Source organism: Gossypium hirsutum, chromosome A12 (assembly GCF_007990345.1).
Source record: "Gossypium hirsutum isolate 1008001.06 chromosome A12, Gossypium_hirsutum_v2.1, whole genome shotgun sequence".
Classification (NCBI taxonomy): domain Eukaryota; kingdom Viridiplantae; phylum Streptophyta; class Magnoliopsida; order Malvales; family Malvaceae; genus Gossypium; species Gossypium hirsutum.
Window position 1 is genome coordinate 1558409 of NC_053435.1, and position 27226 is coordinate 1585634.

The 27226-nt window shown below is 38.0% G+C and overlaps 1 protein-coding gene across 1 annotated transcript; it reads right to left on the reverse strand.

The window, feature by feature from the left end:
- Positions 1 to 782: 782 nt before the first annotated feature.
- On the reverse strand, positions 783 to 9595 carry LOC107929699 (probable L-type lectin-domain containing receptor kinase S.5). The gene is made up of 2 exons (XM_016861210.2): positions 8048 to 9595; positions 783 to 1865 (listed from the first exon to the last, which is right to left on the reverse strand). Exons 1-2 carry the CDS (start codon positions 9363 to 9365, stop codon positions 1051 to 1053), a joined length of 2133 nt encoding a protein of 710 aa, XP_016716699.1. The 5' UTR covers positions 9366 to 9595; the 3' UTR covers positions 783 to 1050.
- Between the last annotated feature and the right edge of the window lie 17631 nt (positions 9596 to 27226).

Sequence of the window (27226 nt, forward strand, 5' to 3'; positions counted from 1 at the left end):
CATCAACAACACTCGCAATCTATTACTACATGCTTATGCAGGAACAAGGTTAGGATCTCCATTTCTAATGGCTTAAACAGTAAAGAGAATTCGGAAGTGAATGGCCATAATTGGGCTTTCTTATCACAATATCAACATACGTGAAATGCAAAACCTGTATGTAGATTTTCAATTTTAGTGATTGTGACAAATTGCATAATTCCACGTAATTTTCAGGAGCAGGAGACTGTTTCCATATTTGTCAACATTCCTAATTGCTAAAACAAGCAAAAATAAAACAAATCATCATGTGTTCCATGCTTCCCTTTTGTTCCTCTTCTTGCAGTTTTAAGCCTAACTCATTGGTTATTCTGCTAAAGAAATAGCTACTTTGGTGACTGGCTATCCCCCTATTCTTATCAACAGCAACAAGAATTCTTTAGAACCTAGGATTAGGTTCTTGGTTGAGGTGATGGGGAGACCAATTGATGAAGTAGCTAATTACCCGGATTTTTTTCAGCACGGTTTAAAGAAGCGACCGGAGTTGCTGCACAGGCTTTTGAAAGAGAAGGGTGTCATCTGTAGCTTAAGTGAAATATTGGGCTGCAATCAGAAGAAGTTTTTACGGAAGTTTGGTTTGTCTAAAGTGTTAGCCTGATGATATACTAGACCACATTCCAGTTCACTTGATCTATCATTTTATGTACTGTAGCTTGATTGTCACCTTGGTACATGAAATGCATCTTTTGTATATTTTTCTAAGCATTTACATGAGCGTAACCGTTTAATTAACAAATGTAATCTCAGATTAAAATCATAGCATTATCGTCTTGTTAATAAACAAATGATTAATTGATATTCAACATCAACCTATTACAAAGATGTTGTAATGTGGGATCTTGTTGCTGGTACCTCTCTTAGGTACTACTCTGTTTTCGTATCGTATCGAGGACCCTAGAGAATCTAAGCTCTGACTAGGAATGCCTTAAATTTTCCAGGGCTCATTAAAGTCAATACTTTTAGCTGATCCTTGTGGACTAGACATTCATATACAGCTGAAGGAGTTTAAACCTATGCACGCATCGAGTTCTTCTGCGATGTTGACATTCCGGCACTATCTTGTGAAGACAATGCCAAGCTAGAAAGCGAATTGTCAATGGAGCTAATAGGTGATGGAACACCAGAGGGCCATTGAAAGACTGGCTTGAATGGAGGTACATGAGGGACTGGCAAGGTTCCATTCATAATTTGGAAGATGTCTTGAGTTTGAGGCCTTTCACTAGCAGTAGGATGTGAACATGCCAACCCCAACAGCAACAACCTCTTTGCTTCATCGACGTCGAATTCATTGTTGAGGCGCTCGTCGACAGCTTCTATGATTCTCCTTTCGCGATGCAACATCCAAACCCAATCAACTAAAGTGTAAAGATCTTGCTGGTGTGGGATTTTGATTACAGGACTTCTGCCACAAACAACTTCAAGCACAACTGCCCCGAACCCGAAAACATCGGATTCAACAGTGGCTTTCCCTGTATGAAAGCACTCTGGAGCAACATATCCTATCGTACCAGGGACACCAGCTAATCCAAGCTCAGAATAGGAATGCCTTTCGTTTTCAAGGGCACGGGCGAGACCAAAATCACCGAGGCGAGCATTGTAGTCGACATCAAGCAAAACGTTGCTAGGCTTGAGGTCTCGATGCACCACCTTTTGATCATACTCATTGTGCAAGTAATGCAAAGCTGATGCAATTCCGGTTAGAATCTTGTAACGATGACTCCAATTCAGGGTTCCATGGCTGGACTCCCCATAGAGGTGATCATCCAAGCTCCCATTTGGCATGAAATCGTACACTAGTAGAAGCTTCCCTTTTTCGTAGCACCAACCTGAAAATTCAATACAAACATCAATCAAAATTAAGAAATACCCCCAAAGTAAAAGTAAAAGAAAATCCGATAGACACGCGTCTGTTATAAAATTTTATATTTGATGTTAATAAAATAATATCACCTGATTAACTATATTGCATCAAATATAAAAATACGTCCAAATAATATACATCCAATTTTAATTGTGATTCAATTTTCACATTTTACTAACATCGTTATTTATGTGACGCAATTATCTATATTACAAACATAATATTTTATTATATTAAAAAATAAATAAATAATTTAATTTATTTCCACCTAGATTAATAAAATGTTATTACACTTAATTAATAAAAAATAATGTCGCATAAATAACAAAATAAAAATATAAAAATTGAATCAAAATTAAAATTTTATATATACAAATTAATCGTATAATATTATAAACGGTATACTTTTAATATTTTTAAAATTTTCATCTTTTAATTTTTTTTGGTTGGATAGGAGTAGGAAGAGTGGTGAGGCTACGACTTAGATAAAGATTGTTTTGTCATTTTCGTACATGGATAGAGATTGGGATAAACATGTTTGTATATAGCAACTTGCATCTCATCATTACTTGTAATAATGAACTTTCTAAGACGAAGTCAACAAAACAATATACATAAAAAAAAACAAATCCCAATATCTAAAAATGGAATAATTATAAATGAATTTTTCTTAAAAATGAACTAAAAAATCAACGGAATGAACGTTGATCTGACCATGTAAAGTGGAGTTATTCCTAATCTCACCGAAAAAGAAAAAAGAAACAAAAAAAAAAGACTATTTCACATTGAATCCTTCCACCCATCCAAATCGGAATTTTTTAAACTTATGTTCCGTACTGCTCATATGTAAAAAAATGATTTACGTGATAAACTGTTAAGAAATGGCTTAAAATTGGTAGTGGATTGTTGTTGTTGGTAGTGGGTTGTTGGTGGTAGTGGATTAGTGGATGGTTGTTGGTGTCCATTTTCAACCACAAATCTTTGCCAAAGTTTTGGACAATTATGTCCTTGAACTCTCTTATAAATAGAGAGGTTCATTAGCCATATTCATCATCCCAAACCAAGAGAGAGCAAAGCTTGTTCTTTGAAAGCTAGGATTTTAGCTTTCGGGTTTTCTATAGGGGTTGAGAGTTGTGAGGTTCTCGGGTTGTGTCTTGAGTGTAAAACACTTGTAATCTTCATCTTGTTATAGTGAAATTTCTTTTCGCCTCTGCCCGTGGACGTAGGCATTAAAGCCGAACCACGTAAATCCTTGTGTTCACTTTATTTTTTCGTTCCGGTCAATTTACTTGTAGTCATATAGGAGTTCTCGAATCGATCCTTTCCGCAACAAATTGGTATCAGAGCGTAGTTGAAGGAGTGATAATATTTTCTGAATTGCCCTGTGACTGCAGCTTTGTCTGATCTTTCACATCAGGAAGAAAATATTATCATTCATTCAAAGGTTCCAAATTATGGCTACAAGTGTTTCATCGACTAAGTATGATGTCGAGAAATTTACCGGGAAAAATAGTTTCAGTTTATGGCGCATCAAGATGCGGGCAGTGCTGGTTCAACAAGGATTGCTAAAAGCATTGTCTGGTAAAGATAAATTACCAAGCACGCTTTCGGAAGAGCAAAAGGATGACATGCTAGAAAGAGCACATAGTGCTATTCTGCTATGTCTAGGAGATGAAGTGCTACGAGAAGTAGCGGATGAGAAAACCGCGTCCGGTTTGTGGCTCCGGTTAGAGAGCAAGTACATGACGAAGTCATTGACGAACCGGCTCTACCTCAAGCAAAGACTCTATGCCCTGAAGATGGAGGAAGGTACACCTGTTTCCCAGCACCTGGATAAATTCAATTCCATTATCATGGATTTGAATAATATCGATAACAAAATCGATGATGAGGACTAAGCAATAATTGTTTTGTGTTCTTTGCCTCCCTCGTATGAGAATTTTGTTGATACAATGATGTACGGTCGTGATGACCTGACTCTAGAGGAGGTGAAAAATGCCTTAAGTTCCAGTGAGTTGAGGAAGAAAATCACTGGTAAGGTGGTCGAAAACAATGAAGGCGAAGGCTTGGTTGCTCGAGGAAGATCCAAGGCAAAGGGTGGAAGTTCAAGTAAAAGCCATCCTAGATCGCAGTCCAAGAAGAGAATACAGTGCTACTACTGTAAGAAGTACGGGCACATGAAGGTAGATTGTCCGAAAAGGAAGGAGAAATCAGAATCACAGGAGCAACAAAATGATCGTGCGAATGTAGCTGATGCAGATTCTTCAAGTGATGCCGAGATCGTTCTTGCAGTATCCGACTCTTACGCTGGTGGGAGATGGATTCTTGATACGGGAGCTACATTTCATATAAGTACTTCGAAAGATGCATTCTCAACATACGAGAAGCATTCTGGTTCAGTACTAATGGGAAATGACCACGCATGTCAAGTCATGGGGATTGGCACAGTTCGTATAAAGATGTTTGACGGTATTGTTAGAACTCTAACTGATGTTCGGCACATTCCAGAAATGAAGAAAAATTTGATCTCTTTGAGTACGTTGGACAAGAAAGGCTTTCGGTACTCTGCTGAAGGTGGAGTTCTCAAGGTATTCTCGGGTGCTTTGACTGTGATACGTGGTAATTTGGAGCGGGGCCTTTACTTCCTCGATGGTTCCTCGGTTACAGGTGTTGCGGGAGTGTCATCATCAGATGATCTAGATTCTGACACCACGAAGTTATGGCATATGCGGCTCGGGCATATGAGCGAGAGAGGCTTATCGGTGCTAAGCAAACGAGGATTATTGTCTGGGCAGTGTACAGGAAAGTTGAATTTCTGTGAGCACTGCGTCTTCGGTAAGCAGACTCGGGTAAAGTTCAGCACTGGGATTCACAAGACAAAAGGCACAGTGGATTACTTCCATTCTGACCTTTGGGGGCCTTCTCCGACAATTTCTAAAGGTGGTTACAGATATCTGCTTACCTTTATCGATGATTACTCGAGAAAGGTTTGGGTGTATTTTCTGAAGAGCAAGTATGAGGTTCTCATCAACTTCAAGCAATTTAAAGCTTTGATCGAAAATCAAACAGGAAAGAAGATCAAGCGATTCCGGACGGATAATGGCTTGGAGTTTTGCTCAGGTGAATTCAATGAGTTCTGCAAAAATGAAGGAATAGTGAGACACCGCACTGTTCGTCGAACACCACAACAAAATGGAGTTGCAGAACGCATGAATAGAACTCTCTTGGAGCGAGCTCGTTGCATGCGATCAAATGCTGGGCTCGGTGAAGAATTTTGGGCTGAAGCTGTTAATACTGCTTGTTATTTGGTTAACAGATCTCCGTCAACAGCTATTGAGCTGAAGACTCCTGAGGAAGTATGGTCTGGTTCTCCTGCTGATTACTCTGGTTTAAGAGTGTTTGGCTGCCCTGCGTATGCTCATGTAAATGAGGGAAAACTCAAACCGAGGGCGAAGAAATGCATATTTCTTGGATACGGCCAAGGGGTGAAAGGATACAGGTTGTGGTGTCCTGATCCGGTTTCGTCCAAGTTCATCATCAGCAGAGATGTGACTTTTGATGAGTCATCCATGCTTCGATCCACCACAAATTCCCGGGAAAAGGAGGAGTCAGATAGAATGGGAGATCACGGTGTTGAGAAGCAGGTGGAGTGTCAGGTGGACGCTCCAATTCCTACGGAAGGTACTTCAGTCCAGGATGATCAAGTTGAGGTGCAAGATTCCGATGAAGATGAGTCACCTCAAGAAAAACCATATAGCATTGCCACTGGAAGAACGAAGAGACAAATCAAACCAAATCCGCGTTACGCTAATCTGGTGTCTTTCGCGCTCAGTGTGGCGGAGTCCATTGGTATAGAACCTTCCAGTTATAATGAGGCTGTCACGTGTGATGAGTCGGCACAGTGGGCAATTGCTATGAGTGAGGAGATAGAATCTCTTCACAAGAACCATACTTGGGAGTTGGTTAAGCCGCCAAGTAACCAGAAGATAGTTGGTTGCAAATGGGTCTTCAAGAAAAAGGAAGGCATCCTAGGGGTTGAAGCAACTAGATTCAAGGCACGATTGGTTGCTAAAGGCTTCACTCAGAAAGAGGGGATTGACTACAATGAAGTTTTCTCCCCAGTCGTAAAGCATTCTTCCATTCGTGTATTACTTGCCATGGTGGCCAAGTCTGATCTAGAACTTGAGCAGCTTGACGTAAAAACGGCGTTCTTGCATGGTGAGCTCGAGGAAACAATCTACATGCGTCAACCAGAGGGTTTTACAGTTCCTGGTAAAGAAGACCATGTCTGTCTATTAAAGAAGTCTTTATATGGATTGAAACAATCCCCAAGGCAGTGGTACAAGCGGTTTGATAGCTTCATGATTCAGCATGGTTACACAAGATGTGACTATGATGCTTGTGTCTATCATCGGAAGCTCTCAGATGGTTCGCACATTTATTTGTTGCTGTATGTTGATGACATGTTAATTGCTTCCAAAAACATGTCGGAAATCAACAAGTTAAAGTCGCAGTTGAGTGGTGAGTTCGAGATGAAGGATCTGGGTGCTGCCAAGAAAATTTTGGGCATGGATATTCACAGAGATCGCAAGGCGGGCAAGCTTCGTGTGTCGCAGAAGAACTACATTGAAAAGGTTCTTCAACGCTTCGGCATGGATAAAGCGAAAACTGTGAGTACTCCGTTGGCACCACATTTCAAACTCTCTGCAGAGTTGTCACCACAATCTGATGAAGAAAAGCAGCAAATGTCTCACATTCCATACTCGAGTGCAGTTGGAAGCGTGATGTATGCAATGGTTTGCACTCGTCCAGACATTTCACATGCAGTTAGTGTGGTCAGCAGATACATGAGTTGTCCTGGCAAGGAACACTGGCAGGCCGTGAAATGGATTCTCAGGTACTTGAGAGGTTCTGCAGATTTATGCTTGGTATATGATCAGAGTGACTGCACTAGCAGTGTCACGGGCTATGTGGACTCTGATTATGCTGGAGATCTGGACAAAAGAAGATCTCTGACGGGTTATGTTTTCACTTATTCTGGAGGAGCCATTAGTTGGAAAGCTGTGTTACAGTCTACCGTAGCCTTATCTACGACTGAGGCGGAATATATGGCGTTAGCAGAAGCAGTGAAAGAAGCATTGTGGATGAAAGGTCTAGTAAGCAGTTTGGGTTTACAACAGGATTTCACTGTTGTATTTTGCGATAGCCAGAGTGCCATACATCTGACTAAAAATCAGATGTTTCATGAACGGACCAAACACATTGATGTCAGATATCATTTTGTTCGGGAACATGTTACGCAAGGTGACATTGTTATCAGCAAGGTTGCTACCGAGAAGAATCCTGCAGATATGTTAACTAAGGTGATCCCTGCATATAAGTTCAAGCATTGCTTGGACTTGATAGGTATTCGGGATTGATTAGCGCCAGAGAGGCGTTTTGGAAGAGGTGATCCAGTTCGAGGAATTCACTATGATGTTCAGCTTGGTAAATTTCAAGCCAAGGTGGAGATTTGTTAAGAAATGGCTTAAAATTGGTAGTGGATTGTTGTTGTTGGTAGTGGGTTGTTGGTGGTAGTGGATTAGTGGATGGTTGTTGGTGTCCATTTTCAACCACAAATCTTTGCCAAAGTTTTGGACAATTATGTCCTTGAACTCTCTTATAAATAGAGAGGTTCATTAGCCATATTCATCATCCCAAACCAAGAGAGAGCAAAGCTTGTTCTTTGAAAGCTAGGATTTTAGCTTTCGGGTTTTCTATAGGGGTTGAGAGTTGTGAGGTTCTCGGGTTGTGTCTTGAGTGTAAAACACTTGTAATCTTCATCTTGTTATAGTGAAATTTCTTTTCGCCTCTGCCCGTGGACGTAGGCATTAAAGCCGAACCACGTAAATCCTTGTGTTCACTTTATTTTTTCGTTCCGGTCAATTTACTTGTAGTCATATCGGAGTTCTCGAATCGATCCTTTCCGCAACATAAACGTGGATGATTTTCTTTTTTTATAAATATAATTAAGGTATTCTTTTATTAGAATAGTTAATCGGTCAACATAGTTTGGTGCAAGGAAGAAAAAAATCAGTTGTAAATCCATATGAATTTATGGAAGGTTAATAATTAATGTATAAATGAAAGAATAAAGAAGGAAATTACCGACTAAGCGGACGAGATTTTTATGGCGGAGACGATGAATTATGGCGAGCTCAGCCAAGAAATCATCCTTGCCTTTGATACTGTCCCGTAAGAACTTTTTGACAGCCACTACTTGGATGTCCTGATTGTGATTGTTACTTCTACCACTCACATTGTTATTCATGTTCTTGGTGTCTTGGAGATGAAGGACGCCTTTGTATACTATTCCAAACCCACCTTCCCCAAGCTTCATGCTCTCATCGAACTTATTGGTTGCCTTCTTCAGTTCCTTGTACTTGAACTCCCTCGGCATCCCAGGCAACCATTTCAACTTCCCGAACCGATCATCCCCGCCTTCAACCGATCCTTTTCTTCTTCTCCTCCTGTGCTTAACAATACATACGATGCCTATGGCCATTACTGAGATCGTGGTTGTCACCACAGGGACGCCTATGGCTAGACCAATCTTCAACCAATTCCCTCCTTCATCCTTGGGCAGGATATCTATGTCCAAGCTCCATTTCAACACGCAATTCAGCTGGATCTGTGGATAGCCTGTTGAACCAGAGAAACCGAAGTAGGAATCTTGTTTCACGTATTCTTTCAGGTCGATGATGTCACTGAGAATGGGATCTGAGGGTTTATCTTCCCCCTGTTTCACTATGAAAACCTCCATCATCTTCGAGGTACCATTGTAGTCAACCCAGACTGAGTAATTGGTGCCTTCATTCGGTGATAATGTAATATTATATTCATCGAGAGAAGCGACTTTCTTTGACTCCACGGAGTTGATGTCGAGCCCGATATGGTTGCCATCTGTTTCGAAATCTGGCTGTCTTAGGGTATCAAACTCGATGGCCACGATGTGGTTGTCTCGACTACCATCGGTGGAGGCATTTGTGAGACCAAGCCATTGACCAAAACTGTTGTGCGGCATGGCTGAAATATTGGGAGCAATGAGAAAAGCAAGGCCATGACCGGGGGTCCAGCTTTTGTCCCTGAAGATATTGATGAGAAAGGCGGTGGAGAAAGAACCCAAACTGTCGTCGTTGGACCAAAGCCTGAAGGGTTTATTGTACATAATACGACCAGACTTGTTGTAGTGGATTTCGATCATGTCGTCGTTGGTGGTATCGGGGGTTAATTGAAGAGCTCCGCCATCGATGCTGGATGAATCCGTTCCCAAGAGGGTGAGGTATGATCGGTCGGTGTCGTGGAAGCTATCAAAATTAATCACTCTTTTCTTGATGAATGAGGCTGCTGCTGTTGCAGGGGCTATATGTAGAAGGGTTAACAAGATTACGATGATTGGGATGGAATTATGATATAACAACCTCATCTTCTTCTAAGCTTTAGCTAGCTATTTCATACGAGTGAGAAGGGTTTTCGTAGGCGGGAAGGAAAGTAGACAGCAGATCTAGTCGATATCTATCTTACGCATATATATAAACAAGTAAACTTTCCCTTACCAATACAAACCAAGTAAAACTTCACCCTTGGTTGATCCGGTCCTCTACACTTTAACCGAATTCCCTTTTTTTGAAGACCTTTTTTTTTGTAAATCTAAATTATCCCCTTATTTATGTTTAATACAAACATTATTCTTTTACCATTATTTAACCCCAGTTGTCTAAATATTTCTTAAAAAAACTACGTAACCAAAAACACTAACATTTTAATTTATTCAAAATTTTAAAATTAATTAGTAAAATTAAAAGTTTAGAAATTAATAATTTTTTTATAAATATATATATTTTATGCATTATAATTTTATGCAGAGGTGAATCTAGGGGTAGGGGCAGGCTTTTCTTAAAATTAATAAAAAATAAAATTATATTTGAACTCATTCTAAAATTATAAAAATTCGATTTAATTTTTTTTAAAAGTATAAAAATATAGATTATAAAAAATTAAAAATTCGTTCTGTAGTGATCAACCAAACACCAATATTTTATCACCACTAATTTTCTTCCTAAAAAGAATTTAAATCACATTTTGTCATTAAATACTTCGTTTTTGCGACGGCAACAGTTTGAAGAATTGAAATGCTGCAATATTGGAATTTGTAAGTCAACTGTGAATAATAAAAAATAAATAAATGTGAAGTGATTGGTTAAATGAAGTTATTTTATTCCAATTTACTTCCTAGATTAACGGTTTTCCAAAAATAAAAAATAAAAAACAATTAGGAAGCTTCCAAGCATGCGAACGGAGTAGGTAGCGAGGGAAATACCGCATCCCCATCAACAACCAATCTTCTACCGTAGGAGACTCCAATTCCCATGCTTCGTAGAAGATGCTAAAATGGAGGAATTTTATTCTGAATTACAGAAGTGATATTAAACTATTAAAAGAGATAAAAGATGACTATTTCATATAATTATTTTTCCTATATTTCAAATAGTATATTCGCAATTTCATATCTGCTATATCCAATTTACTCTATTTTTAATTTCTTTAATTTTAAAATATTATGTATTTTTAAGAAAAATAAAAAGTTAATATAAAATTAATTTTGTTATGTTGTTCCTTATTACCAACCCACTGCTCGTTACTCGATTACCCAATTGAAATCGACTCACAACTTATATAGTTCGTGTCTAGGGGTTTGTACGTGATGAGTTCATATTCTCTCATGATCCCAGATGGGGCGGGATCACACCTCCATGCAAGCGAATCCGCACTTAGAGAACACATGTTGATCGTAAAATAGGGTATGTGTTGACATGCATGGAGACTTACCTACAATGTGACATCCATGAATAGTAACCGTATCATATATATATAGAGAATTTAACCATTTTGAAGGATACAAACACTCAACAAGTTTTAAAGACTAAACAAGTTGGATTAGATATCGAGAAATCAATTCTTTCTTCTTATTATTCAAGCTTGTTTAAATATTACATATAATATTAAAATTATAAACTAATATAATTCTCTTATAATAAAATAATATAATTAATTTCAAATATTATTATTCGATCTTGCATATGTAAAGAGTTCTAAAAAGAGTTAAATTCTGAATATTAAAGAAAATTATTTTAATTAAAATATGCATGTGTATGTTTAGAACAAGTAAACCATTTAGGTATAATTTTATTTAACTTCAATCCAATTAAAAATGGTAATGTTTAGAAAAATAAAATAAAATATTGGTCTTTTCAATAACTTTAAGGTAAATTGTACTATTAGTTATTTCACTATTAATAAATTTATTTTTTGGTTACTTAATTATAAAAAATTATAAAATAATCATTTAATTATTCAATTTTATCTTCTTTTTTTTTTATTACCAACTAGCTAACAATGGTAGCTTTTAAATTTGGCATAATAGTAAATTTAACCCTCAATATTTATATATTGTGTCAATTTAGTTTTGATTTTAAAAATCTAATCTTCAACATTTACATATTGTGTAATTTGCTCTTTTTTGTAGGTTTGTTTTTCTTTGTGACCCTTTCATCGAAAAAGATAAAAAAAATTCCATAATTAAATTTGATTGAAAATATAAAAAAAGGGTTTATTTAGCAATATTACAGAGTTTTGTATAGAAATAAAAAAAAAAGCTTTCATTAACTTATCAAATTCGGTAGTTTAATTCAACAACCCTATATATGTGAAGTATGAAATTCATTATAAATTTTTAATATAAAATATGATTTAATCTTAACCCATCTTTATAATGTTACAACCTCACGCTCACACAGTCACAATGAATACACTCACCCAATAAATCTCCCCTTCAAAAGCTTATTTGCCTAATTGATAAAACAATTTGATAAATAGTAATTACACTTAACAATGTTCCTAGATTAGTTTTTTTCTTAAACTTTGCTAAAACATGAATCATCAAGACTTTTTTATAGAGATTTTAATATCACACATCAATACAACTTCAAAATATAAGTTTTGATGTTGATATTAAAACACATATCTTTTTCAAATGCTTATAGATACAAATAAGGAAAGTTAATCCTTGAAATTGTAAGCTCTCAAACAATCTAGTTTTCTTTAATAAATAATACTAATAAATATCCTAATTTTGTTGCATTACGGTAAGATTTTAAACACATAAAAATATTAACTTAAAATATAACTGTTGACGGGATATCAAGAAATCAACTGTTAATGAAATTTCATCAATTGACTTTTTTAAAGGGGTTAATCAGTTGCTAGTTAAGGATATGGATTTGAAAGTTGTGATTAAGCTTCTTGGCCGAAATATTGGTTTTACAATTCTCCAAAATAGGATATCCAATCTATGGAGACCCATGATTCTATTCCATCTGATGCGGAAAGGATCGATTCGAGAACTCCGATATGACTACAAGTAAATTGACCGGAACGAAAAATAAAGTGAACACAAGGATTTACGTGGTTCGGCTTTAATGCCTACGTCCACGGGCAGAGGCGAAAAGAAATTTCACTATAACAAGATGAAGATTACAAGTGTTTTACACTCAAGACACAACCCGAGAACCTCACAACTCTCAACCCCTATAGAAAACCCGAAAGCTAAAATCCTAGCTTTCAAAGAACAAGCTTTGCTCTCTCTTGGTTTGGGATGATCAATATGGCTAATGAACCTCTCTATTTATAAGAGAGTTCAAGGACATAATTGTCCAAAACTTTGGCAAAGATTTGTGGTTGAAAATGGACACCAACAACCATCCACTAATCCACTACCACCAACAACCCACTACCAACAACAACAATCCACTACCAATTTTAAGCCATTTCTTAACAAATCTCCACCTTGGCTTGAAATTTACCAAGCTGAACATCATAGTGAATTCCTCGAACTGGATCACCTCTTCCAAACGCCTCTCTGGCGCTAATCAATCCCGAATACCTATCAAGTCCAAGCAATGCTTGAACTTATATGCAGGGATCACCTTAGTTAACATATCTGCAGGATTCTTCTCGGTAGCAACCTTGCTGATAACAATGTCACCTTGCGTAACATGTTCCCGAACAAAATGATATCTGACATCAATGTGTTTGGTCCGTTCATGAAACATCTGATTTTTAGTCAGATGTATGGCACTCTGGCTATCGCAAAATACAACAGTGAAATCCTGTTGTAAACCCAAACTGCTTACTAGACCTTTCATCCACAATGCTTCTTTCACTGCTTCTGCTAACGCCATATATTCCGCCTCAGTCGTAGATAAGGCTACGGTAGACTGTAACACAGCTTTCCAACTAATGGCTCCTCCAGAATAAGTGAAAACATAACCCGTCAGAGATCTTCTTTTGTCCAGATCTCCAGCATAATCAGAGTCCACATAGCCCGTGACACTGCTAGTGCAGTCACTCTGATCATATACCAAGCATAAATCTGCAGAACCTCTCAAGTACCTGAGAATCCATTTCACGGCCTGCCAGTGTTCCTTGCCAGGACAACTCATGTATCTGCTGACCACACTAACTGCATGTGAAATGTCTGGACGAGTGCAAACCATTGCATACATCACGCTTCCAACTGCACTCGAGTATGGAATGTGAGACATTTGCTGCTTTTCTTCATCAGATTGTGGTGACAACTCTGCAGAGAGTTTGAAATGTGGTGCCAACGGAGTACTCACAGTTTTCGCTTTATCCATGCCGAAGCGTTGAAGAACCTTTTCAATGTAGTTCTTCTGCGACACACGAAGCTTGCCCGCCTTGCGATCTCTGTGAATATCCATGCCCAAAATTTTCTTGGCAGCACCCAGATCCTTCATCTCGAACTCACCACTCAACTGCGACTTTAACTTGTTGATTTCCGACATGTTTTTGGAAGCAATTAACATGTCATCAACATACAGCAACAAATAAATGTGCGAACCATCTGAGAGCTTCCGATGATAGACACAAGCATCATAGTCACATCTTGTGTAACCATGCTGAATCATGAAGCTATCAAACCGCTTGTACCACTGCCTTGGGGATTGTTTCAATCCATATAAAGACTTCTTTAATAGACAGACATGGTCTTCTTTACCAGGAACTGTAAAACCCTCTGGTTGACGCATGTAGATTGTTTCCTCGAGCTTACCATGCAAGAACGCCGTTTTTACGTCAAGCTGCTCAAGTTCTAGATCAGACTTGGCCACCATGGCAAGTAATACACGAATGGAAGAATGCTTTACGACTGGGGAGAAAACTTCATTGTAGTCAATCCCCTCTTTCTGAGTGAAGCCTTTAGCAACCAATCGTGCCTTGAATCTAGTTGTTTCAACCCCTAGGATGCCTTCCTTTTTCTTGAAGACCCATTTGCAACCAACTATCTTCTGGTTACTTGGCGGCTTAACCAACTCCCAAGTATGGTTCTTGTGAAGAGATTCTATCTCCTCACTCATAGCAATTGCCCACTGTGCCGACTCATCACACGTGACAGCCTCATTATAACTGGAAGGTTCTATACCAATGGACTCCGCCACACTGAGCGCGAAAGACACCAGATTAGCGTAACGCGGATTTGGTTTGATTTGTCTCTTCGTTCTTCCAGTGGCAATGCTATATGGTTTTTCTTGAGGTGACTCATCTTCATCGGAATCTTGCACCTCAACTTGATCATCCTGGACTGAAGTACCTTCCGTAGGAATTGGAGCGTCCACCTGACACTCCACCTGCTTCTCAACACCGTGATCTCCCATTCTATCTGACTCCTCCTTTTCCCGAGAATTTGTGGTGGATCGAAGCATGGATGACTCATCAAAAGTCACATCTCTGCTGATGATGAACTTGGACGAAACCGGATCAGGACACCACAACCTGTATCCTTTCACCCCTTGGCCGTATCCAAGAAATATGCATTTCTTCGCCCTCGGTTTGAGTTTTCCCTCATTTACATGAGCATACGCAGGGCAGCCAAACACTCTTAAACCAGAGTAATCAGCAGGAGAACCAGACCATACTTCCTCAGGAGTCTTCAGCTCAATAGCTGTTGACGGAGATCTGTTAACCAAATAACAAGCAGTATTAACAGCTTCAGCCCAAAATTCTTCACCGAGCCCAGCATTTGATCGCATGCAACGAGCTCGCTCCAAGAGAGTTCTATTCATGCGTTCTGCAACTCCATTTTGTTGTGGTGTTCGACGAACAGTGCGGTGTCTCACTATTCCTTCATTTTTGCAGAACTCATTGAATTCACCTGAGCAAAACTCCAAGCCATTATCCGTCCGGAATCGCTTGATCTTCTTTCCTGTTTGATTTTCGATCAAAGCTTTAAATTGCTTGAAGTTGATGAGAACCTCATACTTGCTCTTCAGAAAATACACCCAAACCTTTCTCGAGTAATCATCGATAAAGGTAAGCAGATATCTGTAACCACCTTTAGAAATTGTCGGAGAAGGCCCCCAAAGGTCAGAATGGAAGTAATCCACTGTGCCTTTTGTCTTGTGAATCCCAGTGCTGAACTTTACCCGAGTCTGCTTACCGAAGACGCAGTGCTCACAGAAATTCAACTTTCCTGTACACTGCCCAGACAATAATCCTCGTTTGCTTAGCACCGATAAGCCTCTCTCGCTCATATGCCCGAGCCGCATATGCCATAACTTCGTGGTGTCAGAATCTAGATCATCTGATGATGACACTCCCGCAACACCTGTAACCGAGGAACCATCGAGGAAGTAAAGGCCCCGCTCCAAATTACCACGTATCACAGTCAAAGCACCCGAGAATACCTTGAGAACTCCACCTTCAGCAGAGTACCGAAAGCCTTTCTTGTCCAACGTACTCAAAGAGATCAAATTTTTTCTTCATTTCTGGAATGTGCCGAACATCAGTTAGAGTTCTAACAATACCGTCAAACATCTTTATACGAACTGTGCCAATCCCCATGACTTGACATGCGTGGTCATTTCCCATTAGTACTGAACCAGAATGCTTCTCGTATGTTGAGAATGCATCTTTCGAAGTACTTATATGAAATGTAGCTCCCGTATCAAGAATCCATCTCCCACCAGCGTAAGAGTCGGATACTGCAAGAACGATCTCGGCATCACTTGAAGAATCTGCATCAGCTACATTCGCACGATCATTTTGTTGCTCCTGTGATTCTGATTTCTCCTTCCTTTTCGGACAATCTACCTTCATGTGCCCGTACTTCTTACAGTAGTAGCACTGTATTCTCTTCTTGGACTGTGATCTAGGATGGCTTTTACTTGAACTTCCACCCTTTGCCTTGGATCTTCCTCGAGCAACCAAGCCTTCGCCTTCATTGTTTTCGACCACCTTACCAGTGATTTTCTTCCTCAACTCACTGGAACTTAAGGCATTTTTCACCTCCTCTAGAGTCAGGTCATCACGACCGTACATCATTGTATCAACAAAATTCTCATACGAGGGAGGCAAAGAACACAAAACAATTATTGCTTGGTCCTCATCATCGATTTTGTTATCGATATTATTCAAATCCATGATAATGGAATTGAATTTATCCAGGTGCTGGGAAACAGGTGTACCTTCCTCCATCTTCAGGGCATAGAGTCTTTGCTTGAGGTAGAGCCGGTTCGTCAATGACTTCGTCATGTACTTGCTCTCTAACCGGAGCCACAAACCAGACGCGGTTTTCTCATCCGCTACTTCTCGTAGCACTTCATCTCCTAGACATAGCAGAATAGCACTATGTGCTCTTTCTAGCATGTCATCCTTTTGCTCTTCCGAAAGCGTGCTTGGTAATTTATCTTTACCAGACAATGCTTTTAGCAATCCTTGTTGAACCAGCACTGCCCGCATCTTGATGCGCCATAAACTGAAACTATTTTTCCCGGTAAATTTCTCGACATCATACTTAGTCGATGAAACACTTGTAGCCATAATTTGGAACCTTTGAATGAATGATAATATTTTCTTCCTGATGTGAAAGATCAGACAAAGCTGCAGTCACAGGGCAATTCAGAAAATATTATCACTCCTTCAACTACGCTCTGATACCAATTTGATGCGGAAAGGATCGATTCGAGAACTCCGATATGACTACAAGTAAATTGACCGGAACGAAAAATAAAGTGAACACAAGGATTTACGTGGTTCGGCTTTAATGCCTACGTCCACGGGCAGAGGCGAAAAGAAATTTCACTATAACAAGATGAAGATTACAAGTGTTTTACACTCAAGACACAACCCGAGAACCTCACAACTCTCAACCCCTATAGAAAACCCGAAAGCTAAAAACCTAGCTTTCAAAGAACAAGCTTTGCTCTCTCTTGGTTTGGGATGATCAATATGGCTAATGAACCTCTCTATTTATAAGAGAGTTCAAGGACATAATTGTCCAAAACTTTGGCAAAGATTTGTGGTTGAAAATGGACACCAACAACCATCCACTAATCCACTACCACCAACAACCCACTACCAACAACAACAATCCACTACCAATTTTAAGCCATTTCTTAACACCATCTAATAGGCATTGAAAACAGATATTACCTTATTAAATTCTAGAGCAAAAACGATTACAATAGAGTTTTATCCTAGGGGCCTTGGATTATTTTTGGCCAGTATCTAATGGTCCGGCCTTTGTCTATGAATTTTAACTCTGCAAATCTATACCCAAGCCTGGTTAAGTCGTAGATTCGCCTCCCTGGTCTCCAATGTCATTTATACAATTACAAAGTACTATGGGAGATTGGAGAGTTGGTACGGAAGGTAGTGAGATTGGATTTTAATATCGACAACAGAGCTAGGGGGAATTTTACTCAGATGACTGTGTTTGTTAACTTAAATAAACCTTTGATTTCTCAAATCTTGATTAATGATGACCTCCAACGTATTGAGTATGAGTCATTCCCAGTAGTGTGTTTTTCTTGGGGACAGTATAGCTATGGAAAAGAGTTGTGTCCAATTGCTAGAACCGTTGTGGTGGAAGAAGAGAAGTAATCTGCTAAAGTCAGAGTCGGAGAATCCAATACGACAGCAAAGTCGACGGAGAGGGGAGTTGACTCGACGAATACGGTCCTTGGATGTTGGTGGAGAAGAATTTTAGGAAAAAATCAAAGGAAGATCAAGGTTTTAGAAGCGATAATCGGGAAAATAGATCTAGTGGATTGATAAATGATAAAACTAACATAATTTAATCTCATTCTTAATGTGCTTTTGGATGATTAATTATGCAAATTGGTAAATTTGATGCTCTTAATCCTTTGGATTCATGTTCCTATACTTAGGTGAGCATTTGGGAGAAAAAGGAGAGAGAAACGAGCGAAAATTGGTAAAAAAGAATAGATTTCCAAAGCCACATAGGTTGGGCACACAGCTATGTGAGCCACACGGGCTGGACACGCAACCACGTGCTAAGCCGTGTCGATTTCACAACATGCTTCCCAAACACCCGAAAAACGTAATTTTTAGGCTTTCTGAGCATTCTAAAGTCTATAAATAGTAAATAGAAGACGAGATAGGGGAGCCATCAGGGAAAATCAAAGAAACAACTCGAAGAACACTATTAGATCCAACTCTAAAGCAGATTTCCATCAAGATCGAAGACCTCCTTTCAAGTTTTTTTGAAATTTTTATGAGTTCCTTTGTTTCTTTTGTGTGTGTGTGTGTGTGTGTTTTTTTACTTTGAAATGATTTTATTTAGGATTATGAACTAATTCTCTAGATACCTAGGGAAGATGAAACCTATGATAAATCTTATTATTTAATTTCTGTTTTTGCACAATAAATACTTGATTCTTGTTCTCAATTATGTGTGCTTATTTCTTGTTTTAATATTTTCGGGATATTAATTCATTTTTAATGCGCTTAATTCAGTGGAGAAAAAGTCTCTATTTAAGAGTAGATCTAGCATAATTGAGTGGAGTTGCATGCAATCTTAGAAATAGGATGACATAAATATACAGGATTAGAGTCAAATCTAATAAGGGAATCCATAGATTGAGTTATTACGATGATAGGGGTTTTAATTAGAAAGAGATTTCAATTAATCAACCTAGAATCAGTTGCTCTTACTCTCAAAAGAGATATTAACATAATTTAGGGATTTCTACGGATCAAGACACTAAGCGAATAAATCGTTTAATTCAGATTCTTAATAATAGATAAAGTCTAGGTGGATTTTTTCCTGGCTATTGTCTCTCTCATTAGTTATTATTCGATTATTTTACTGATTTATTTTCTGTTGAGTTAGTTAAATTAGATTAGTAATTTTAGTTTAAAACCTATCACCCTAAATTGACGGCTAAATAATAGAAAAATAGTAATTACTAATACTTTTAGTCCTAGTGGATACGATATCTCTACTCACCATAGCTATACTATTTATCAATAGGTGCACTTGCCTTAGTCGTATTTTTAGTTAGTGACATGAGACACATCATAGATCTTGGTTTAGAATCCTGTTTGACAAAATTAGGGGAAATGTCATTATTGAAGATGTTAGGGAGAAATTAAAAGGATAGTAGGAAGATGATATGGTTGAAAGAGTTTCTGGGGTTTTTAATAAAGAGAGGAAAGGTGGGCTAAAGTTGGGACCCAATGGCATGCTGGACAAAGGTATAAATTGTGAGACGACTAGGCCAAATAGAGGTCTTAATGGTGGATAGGCTCTTAACATTATGAAGCGAAATGTTTTGTCAACTAAACCCCAAAGGAAAAAACCCCTCCAGCCGAATGAACATGGTAATAGGAAAATAAGCTTTTCAGGGCTGACAAAGATCCAAAGAGGAAAAACAAATTCTTTGAATGGGAAGGCAGCTGGTGAAATGGATTGTGAGGGGGGGGGAGTTCACATTCGAAGGTTGTTGTAAATGCAAAAAGTGGGGGGCTTTTTCCCGATACTCTAAATGTGAATTCTATGCATTATAGTCCATCTTTTGAGGGACCTATTAAAATGGAAGTGGGGGTTAAATATGGTCTACTTGATGTCGAAAAACACACTGCAGTCATTTTTAAATAGAATCAAGGCCCGACTATTACTGAATCTAATGCTAGTAATTGTGAGGAATGAGATATTAGACTCACTTTTTATTTTAGCCTACTCAAAGATTCAAGAAACAAAAGATCAAACATTACAAGTGATTGTTTCATGACCTGTGTTCAATCTAGATATCATGATCAAAGGGATATACTGTATGATAACATTATAATGAAAAAGGTTTGTCGAACCATGACTTATTGCAACTTGGGTAGCAGTGATGAGTTGTTAGATGTCACTAGACCTACTCATGGGTCGGGCCATTCGACCCATCCCGAAGGCCCGCCCGAAAAGTGGGAAGGTTTGGGCAAAAATATGGGCCTGAAAAATGGGCTTGGGTAAAAAAAGGCCTATTTAAAAAAAGGGTCAAGCCTCGGGTAAGGTATTTTTGGCCTAGCCCAGCCTGGCCCAAATTCACAAAAAGACAAAAAAATCTTCTATTTTTTTGTTGTTTTAATGTTATTTTCATGTTGTTTTCTCCACATTTTGCTATCATTTAACTATTATGTTACTACTATTTTGTTATTATTTTTTGGATATTGTATAACACTTATTTTATTGTTAATTTTATTATTATTTTAGAGGCATTTCTTATTAAATTGCATCTATCTTAGTGTTATTTAAGTATACATATTTTTTAAAATTTATTTTAAATTTGTTGGGAAATATTTATTTTAATGTTTTAGTATTTTGCTTTATTAAGTTTGTAATCACCATATTCAATAGAAATTGGTAAAAATAAAGGCTACCAACTACGAAGTTTCAACTCCCAACAAGCGCATATCATTACTACAGAATTGTAATTTGTCAAAGAGAGAAAACACATTTTAACACTATAAGTTTCCGAAATTGAAATTTGTCATCAATTTTCGATCACCAATGGCTTTAGTAATCAAATAAAAATAAGGTAAATAAATCTTGTATCATAGCATATTATGGTCATGCATATGTGAAAAAAGGAACAACTAAAAGAGAAGGGGAAAAAACTTGCTATATTTGAAACCTTAAACTAAAAAAACAACTATATTACATAATTTGTGGAAGTAATCGGATTTAAAAGGCAACTTGGACATTGCTGATGAAAATGCGAAGCCAAAAGTTAATAGATCATAAAGTAGTGGAGTAAGGCAAGTTTAAACTTCGATTCTTCAAGTGAATCCATAAATTAAATAGTGCACAGATTGTTTTGAATTGAAACATCAAATGTGAAGTTGGAAAGTGAAATCTTATTGGAACCCACCCATTGTTTGAAAAGTCAAAAAGGGTGGGCACCGAAAGTAGAAAGTAAAATTGGTTGGCAAGTTGGGTTAAAAGTTGGCATGGGATAATTGCAATTTTGGTCCCTAATTGTATAGGGACATTGCAAGTTGATCCTTGAACCTCAACTATAAATAGGCCTAACCATTTCTTACTTTCTTCATCCCACATTTGCCATTCTCTACTTAAGGCATTGTTCTCTCTCCCTATTTGTAAAAGTTTCACTTGTATTTTGGAGTGAAATATATTTGGTAGTGCCCGAGGACGTAGGCAAGATTTGCCGAACCTCGTTAAAATTCTGGTGTTCTTTATTATTTATTTTGCATATTTTGTGAATGTGATTGTAGTGATTTATTGTGCTATTAAATTATGATAGAGGGATATTCTGGCTAGAAAAGACTTGGTACTTAAGTGATCCTCGTGATCCACCTCTCTTTCCTGGGAATTAAACTTAGTGTGATTTTTCAGTACAATATTTTTACTCTTTTACACGCTTCCGCGCAACAATTGGTACCAGAGCCAGATTCGTACTTGGGGAATACGACCATTTATGGCACTATTCACGTATACGACACTATTCACGTATACGATACTATTTACGTATACAGTACTATTCATGTATATAGTAGTTGGGATTGAGGAGAAAAATGGCAACATCATCATCATCAGCAATGACTACTGTGACAAATGCAAAATTTGAAGTAGAGAAATTTGACGGTACCAATAATTTTGGTATGTAACAATGTGAGCTCCTGGATGTCTTATGTCAGCAAGAGCTAGATATATCCCTTGAAGAAAAACCTGACAAGATGGATGACAAGAAGTGGGTCAAGATCAATAAACAAGCGTGTGGTACAATCCGCCTATGTTTGGCCAAAGAGCAGAAGTACTCTGTCATGAGGGAGACATCAGCGAAGAAGTTATGGGATACACTTGAAGAAAAGTTTCTAACGAAAAGTCTTGAAAATAGGCTTTATATGAAAAAGAAACTTTATCGATTCACGTATGCACCCGGTATGTCGATGAATGACCATGTGAACTCATTCAATAAAATTTTAGCAGACTTGTTAAATTTGGATGAGAAATTTGAAGATGAAGACAAGACATTGTTGTTGTTGAATTCCCTTCCTGATGAATATGATCATCTTACCACCACATTGCTTCATGGGAAGGACACGATCACATTTGATGCAGTCTGTAGTGCGTTGTATAGATCTGAGACTCGAAAGAAAGATAAAAGAGATCACAGAGATACAACCGCAGAAGTCTTAACAGTAAGAGGTCGTTCACATAGCAGCAAATCTGGTAGAAGGGGAAAGTCCAAAGGGAGACCCGCCAAAGATGAATGTGCCTTTTTCCGTGAAAAAGGGCATTGGAAAAAGAATTGTCCTAAGCTACAAAAGGGCAAGGCTATTTCTAATGCATGTGTAGCGGAGCATGATGAGGAGTCAGACTTTAGCTTGGTTGGCATGGCAATGGCATGTCAAACGGATGAGTGGATTTTGGATTCAGGATGTACTTACCATATGTGTCCTAATAAGGACTGGTTTTCTAGTCTTAAAGAGCTAGAAGGTGGAATTGTTCTTATGGGCAATGATAGTGCTTGTAAGACAATGGGGGTGGGTACAGTCCAATTGAAGAATCACGACGGCTCAATCCAAGTCTTGATAGATGTTCGCTACGTACCTAGCTTGAAGAAAAATCTCATCTCATTAGGGGCCCTTGAATCTAAAGGGCTTACAATCACTTTGAGAGATGGATTACTAAAAGTAGTAGCTGGGCAATTGACGGTGATGAAAGGAACAAGAAGAAATAACTTGTATTTTTTAAATGAAAGTACAGTTATTGGATCAACATCAACAGTTTCTACAAAAGATGTAGATTCAGAGGCTACCAGATTATGGCATATACGATTGGGACATGCTGGTGAAAAAGCTTTGCAGACTTTGGCGAAGCAAGGCTTGTTGAAAGGTGCAAATTCTTGCAAATTAGAATTCTGTGAACATTGTGTTCTGGGCAAGCAGACGAGAGTAAAATTTGGTCCAGCAATTCACAATACGAAAGGAATTCTGGACTACGTTCACAGTGATGTGTGGGGACTTACCAAAGTGGCTTCTTTGGGAGGTATGCACTATTTTGTTACTTTTGTTGATGATTATTCAAGAAAAGTATGGGTGTATCTAATGAAAAGAAAAAGTGAAGTTTTGGATGCATTTCTAAAATGGAAGAAGATAGTGGAGACTCAGACTGGTCGAAAGGTCAAACGACTTCGATCAGATAATGGCACTGAGTACAAAAATGATCCATTTCTACAAGTATGTCAAGATGAGGGCATTGTGCGACACTTTACTGTTCGAAATACACCACAGCAGAATGGGGTGGCAGAACGCATGAATCGAACTATACTGGAGAAAGTTCGATGTATGTTGTCCAATGCTGGATTGGGTAAGGAATTTTGGGCTGAGGCAGTTACATATGCGTGCCATCTAATTAACCATCTGCCATCAGCTGCAATAAATGGAAAAACTCCTATGGAGATGTAGACTGGTAAATCTGCTACTGATTATGATTCTTTACATGTATTTGGTTCCACTGCATATTATCATGTAAAAGAATCTAAGTTAGACCCAAGGGCAAAGAAAGCATTATTCTTGGGTATAATTGATGGAGTAAAAGGATACCGTCTCTGGTGTCCTGATACAAGGAATATTGTTTTCAGTAGAGATGTGACTTTTGATGAATCAACCATGTTAAAGTACAAGGATTCACAAAAGGATGACAAAACCAGTAGTACTTTGCAGCAGGTGGAGCTTGAAAAGGTTAACGATGATCCAGCTAATATTGAAGGGACAAATGATGAAGAGGTTCCTACCCAAGAACCTCTACAGCAACAAGATTCAATTGCATATAGAAGGCCAAGAAGAGAGATTCGTAAGCCTGCTCGCTTTGATGATATAGTGTCCTATGCACTTCCAATTGCAGATGATGATGTTCCTTCTACTTACACAGAAGTAATAAGTAACCCTGATGGTGTAAAGTGGAAGCAAGCAATGAATGAAAAAATGCAGTCTCTTCATAAAAATAAGACCTGGGAGTTGGTGACACTACCCAAGGGAAAGAAGGCAATTGGATGCAAATGGGTATATGCAAAGAAGGAATGATTTCCTGATAAAAATGAAATTCGATACAAGGCTAGATTGGTAGCAAAGGGTTACGCTCAGAAAGAAGGAATAGACTACAATGAAGTGTTTTCTCCAGTTGTGAAGCATTCGTCTATTCAGATTTTGCTAGCCTTGGTTGCGCAATATGATCTTGAACTAGTTCAGCTTGATATGAAGACCGCGTTTTTACACGGTGGTTTGGAAGAGGAAATCCATATGACTCAGCCAGATGGATTCAAGGTTGCTGGAAAAGAAAATTGGATTTGCAAATTAACAAAGTCGCTTTATGGATTGAAGCAATCTCCGAGGCAGTGGTACAAGCGATTTGATCAGTTCATGAAAGGGCAAAGGTACACAAGAAGCAAATTTGATCATTGTGTGTATTTTCAAAAGCTATAAGATGGAACTTTCATATACTTGCTATTATATGTTGATGATATTCTTATAGTATCTAAGAGCAGAGTTGAGATTGAAAGATTGAAGACTCAACTCAATCTCGAGTTTGAGATGAAAGATCTAGGAGAAGCTAAAAAGATTTTCGGTATGGAAATATGGAGAGATAGAGCTCATGATAGAGTTAGCTTGTCTCAGAAGCAGTATTTGAAGAAGGTACTACAGCAGTTTGGCATGAACGAGCAGACAAAACCTGTAAGTACCCCGTTGGCTTCTCATTTCAAGCTTTCTGCACAACTATCTCCTTCGACAAATACGGAACGAGAATACATGTTACAAGTTCCGTATTCTAATGTAGTGGGTAGCTTGATGTATGCAATGGTGTGTACAAGACCCGACATTTCACAGGCAGTTAGTATAGTGAGCAGGTATATGCATAATCCTGGAAAAGGACATTGGCAAGCTGTGAAATGGATTCTACGGTATATTCAGAAGACCATAGATGTTGGATTACTGTTCAAGCAGGATAATACACTTGGTAAAGCTGTTATTGGGTACGTTGATTCTGACTATGCCGGTGATTTGGACAAGCGAAGATCAACCACCGGTTATGTGTTTACACTTGCTGGAGGACCAATAAGTTGGAAGTCTACACTACAGTCTACAGTTGCATTGTCAACCACAGAAGCCGAGTACATGGCTGTAACAGAGGCTGTAAATGAGGCTATTTGGTTACAAGGTATGGCTAAAACCTTGGGGTTGGTTCAGGAGCATATTAATGTGTATTGTGATAGTCAAAGTGCTATTCATTTAGCAAAGAATCAAGTCTATCATGCACGTACAAAGCATATCGACGTACGATTCTATTTTGTGAGGGAAATTATTGAAGAAGGGAAAATTTGTCTTCAGAAGATCAAGACTGCAGATAATCCCGCAGATATGATGACCAAGGTGGTAACAGCAACCAAGTTCGAACATTGTTTGAACTTGATCAATATCCTGCAAGTTTAACAGTTGAAGACGGCACTCTCAAGTATTGTTGTCAAAGGCAGAAAGAATTGTGTGAAGATAAGATTATCCTAATCAAATCTTCAAAGTGGAGATTATTGGAACCCACCCATTGTTTGAAAAGTCAAAAAGGGTGGGCACCGAAAGTAGAAAGTAAAATTGGTTGGCAAGTTGGGTTAAAAGTTGGCATGGGATAATTGCAATTTTGGTCCCTAATTGTATAGGGACATTGCAAGTTGATCCTTGAACCTCAACTATAAATAGGCCTAACCATTTCTTACTTTCTTCATCCACATTTGCCATTCTCTACTTAAGGCATTGTTCTCTCTCCCTATTTGTAAAAGTTTCACTTGTATTTTGGAGTGAAATATATTTGGTAGTGCCCGAGGACGTAGGCAAGATTTGCCGAACCTCGTTAAAATTCTGGTGTTCTTTATTATTTATTTTGCATATTTTGTGAATATGATTGTAGTGATTTATTGTGCTATTAAATTACGATAGAGGGATATTCTGGCTAGGAAAGACTTGGTACTTAAGTGATCCTCATGATCCACCTCTCTTTCCTGGGAATTGAACTTAGTGTGATTTTTCAGTACAATATTTTTACTCTTTCACACGCTTCCGCGCAACAAATCTTAATCCAATGCAAAGAAAAGTGCAACCGTAAAGGCGAAAAGGATATTTTTATATATGAATAACGTTGTTTTCTTAGCAAAATTGCCTTCACAAAAGAGGCAAATTTTGGGCAAGGTGGTAGTGGCTCTCGCCCCCCTAAAATTTAAAAATTTTCTTTAAAGCCCTTTGAAGTTTTAGAAGTTTTTATTTTGATATTATAATTAGTGTTTAAAAAAGGGAAAAAAATTATGTTTGGCCCCAATTTTTTTTAACTTCATTTCTTTTATAGATTTTATAGTTTTTTAAATAAAATTAGTATCATTTTTAGTTTAATTTGGTGAAAGTACCTAAATATTAATTGGGTAAAAAAATTAGTAACTGTAATATCTAAGTATAAATGGTATCTAATATTTTTTTTAGTGAAAATAAAACAAACTGAATAAACAAACTGACTATACATAAAGACTTTGAGCTAGACTGTCGCTTGCTTTAACAATAAGAGTGATTGCTAGAACCTCCATTTGAATCTCTTCGAAAACCTTCAGATTTTGTCTGGTATTAAAAGCCCTTTTGGCCATACAATCAATAAATTTATTGAACTCCCTAGATATACGTTGCATGCCCTAAACTCCAATATTGGCTAAAAGTTGATGAATTCTTCTAATAAGAGCATAATTCGAAGCATCGAAGGAAGAAACTTGAATGGCTTTGACCGCCTCCAAATAGTCTGTTTGGATCATCACCTAGCAAATTGCTTATCTTTGATGAGAGCCAACCCATCAAGGATGCCCCACAATTCAGTATAAAAAACATAACATTCACCTAATAATCTGTTGTAGCCCATGATCCACTTGCCTT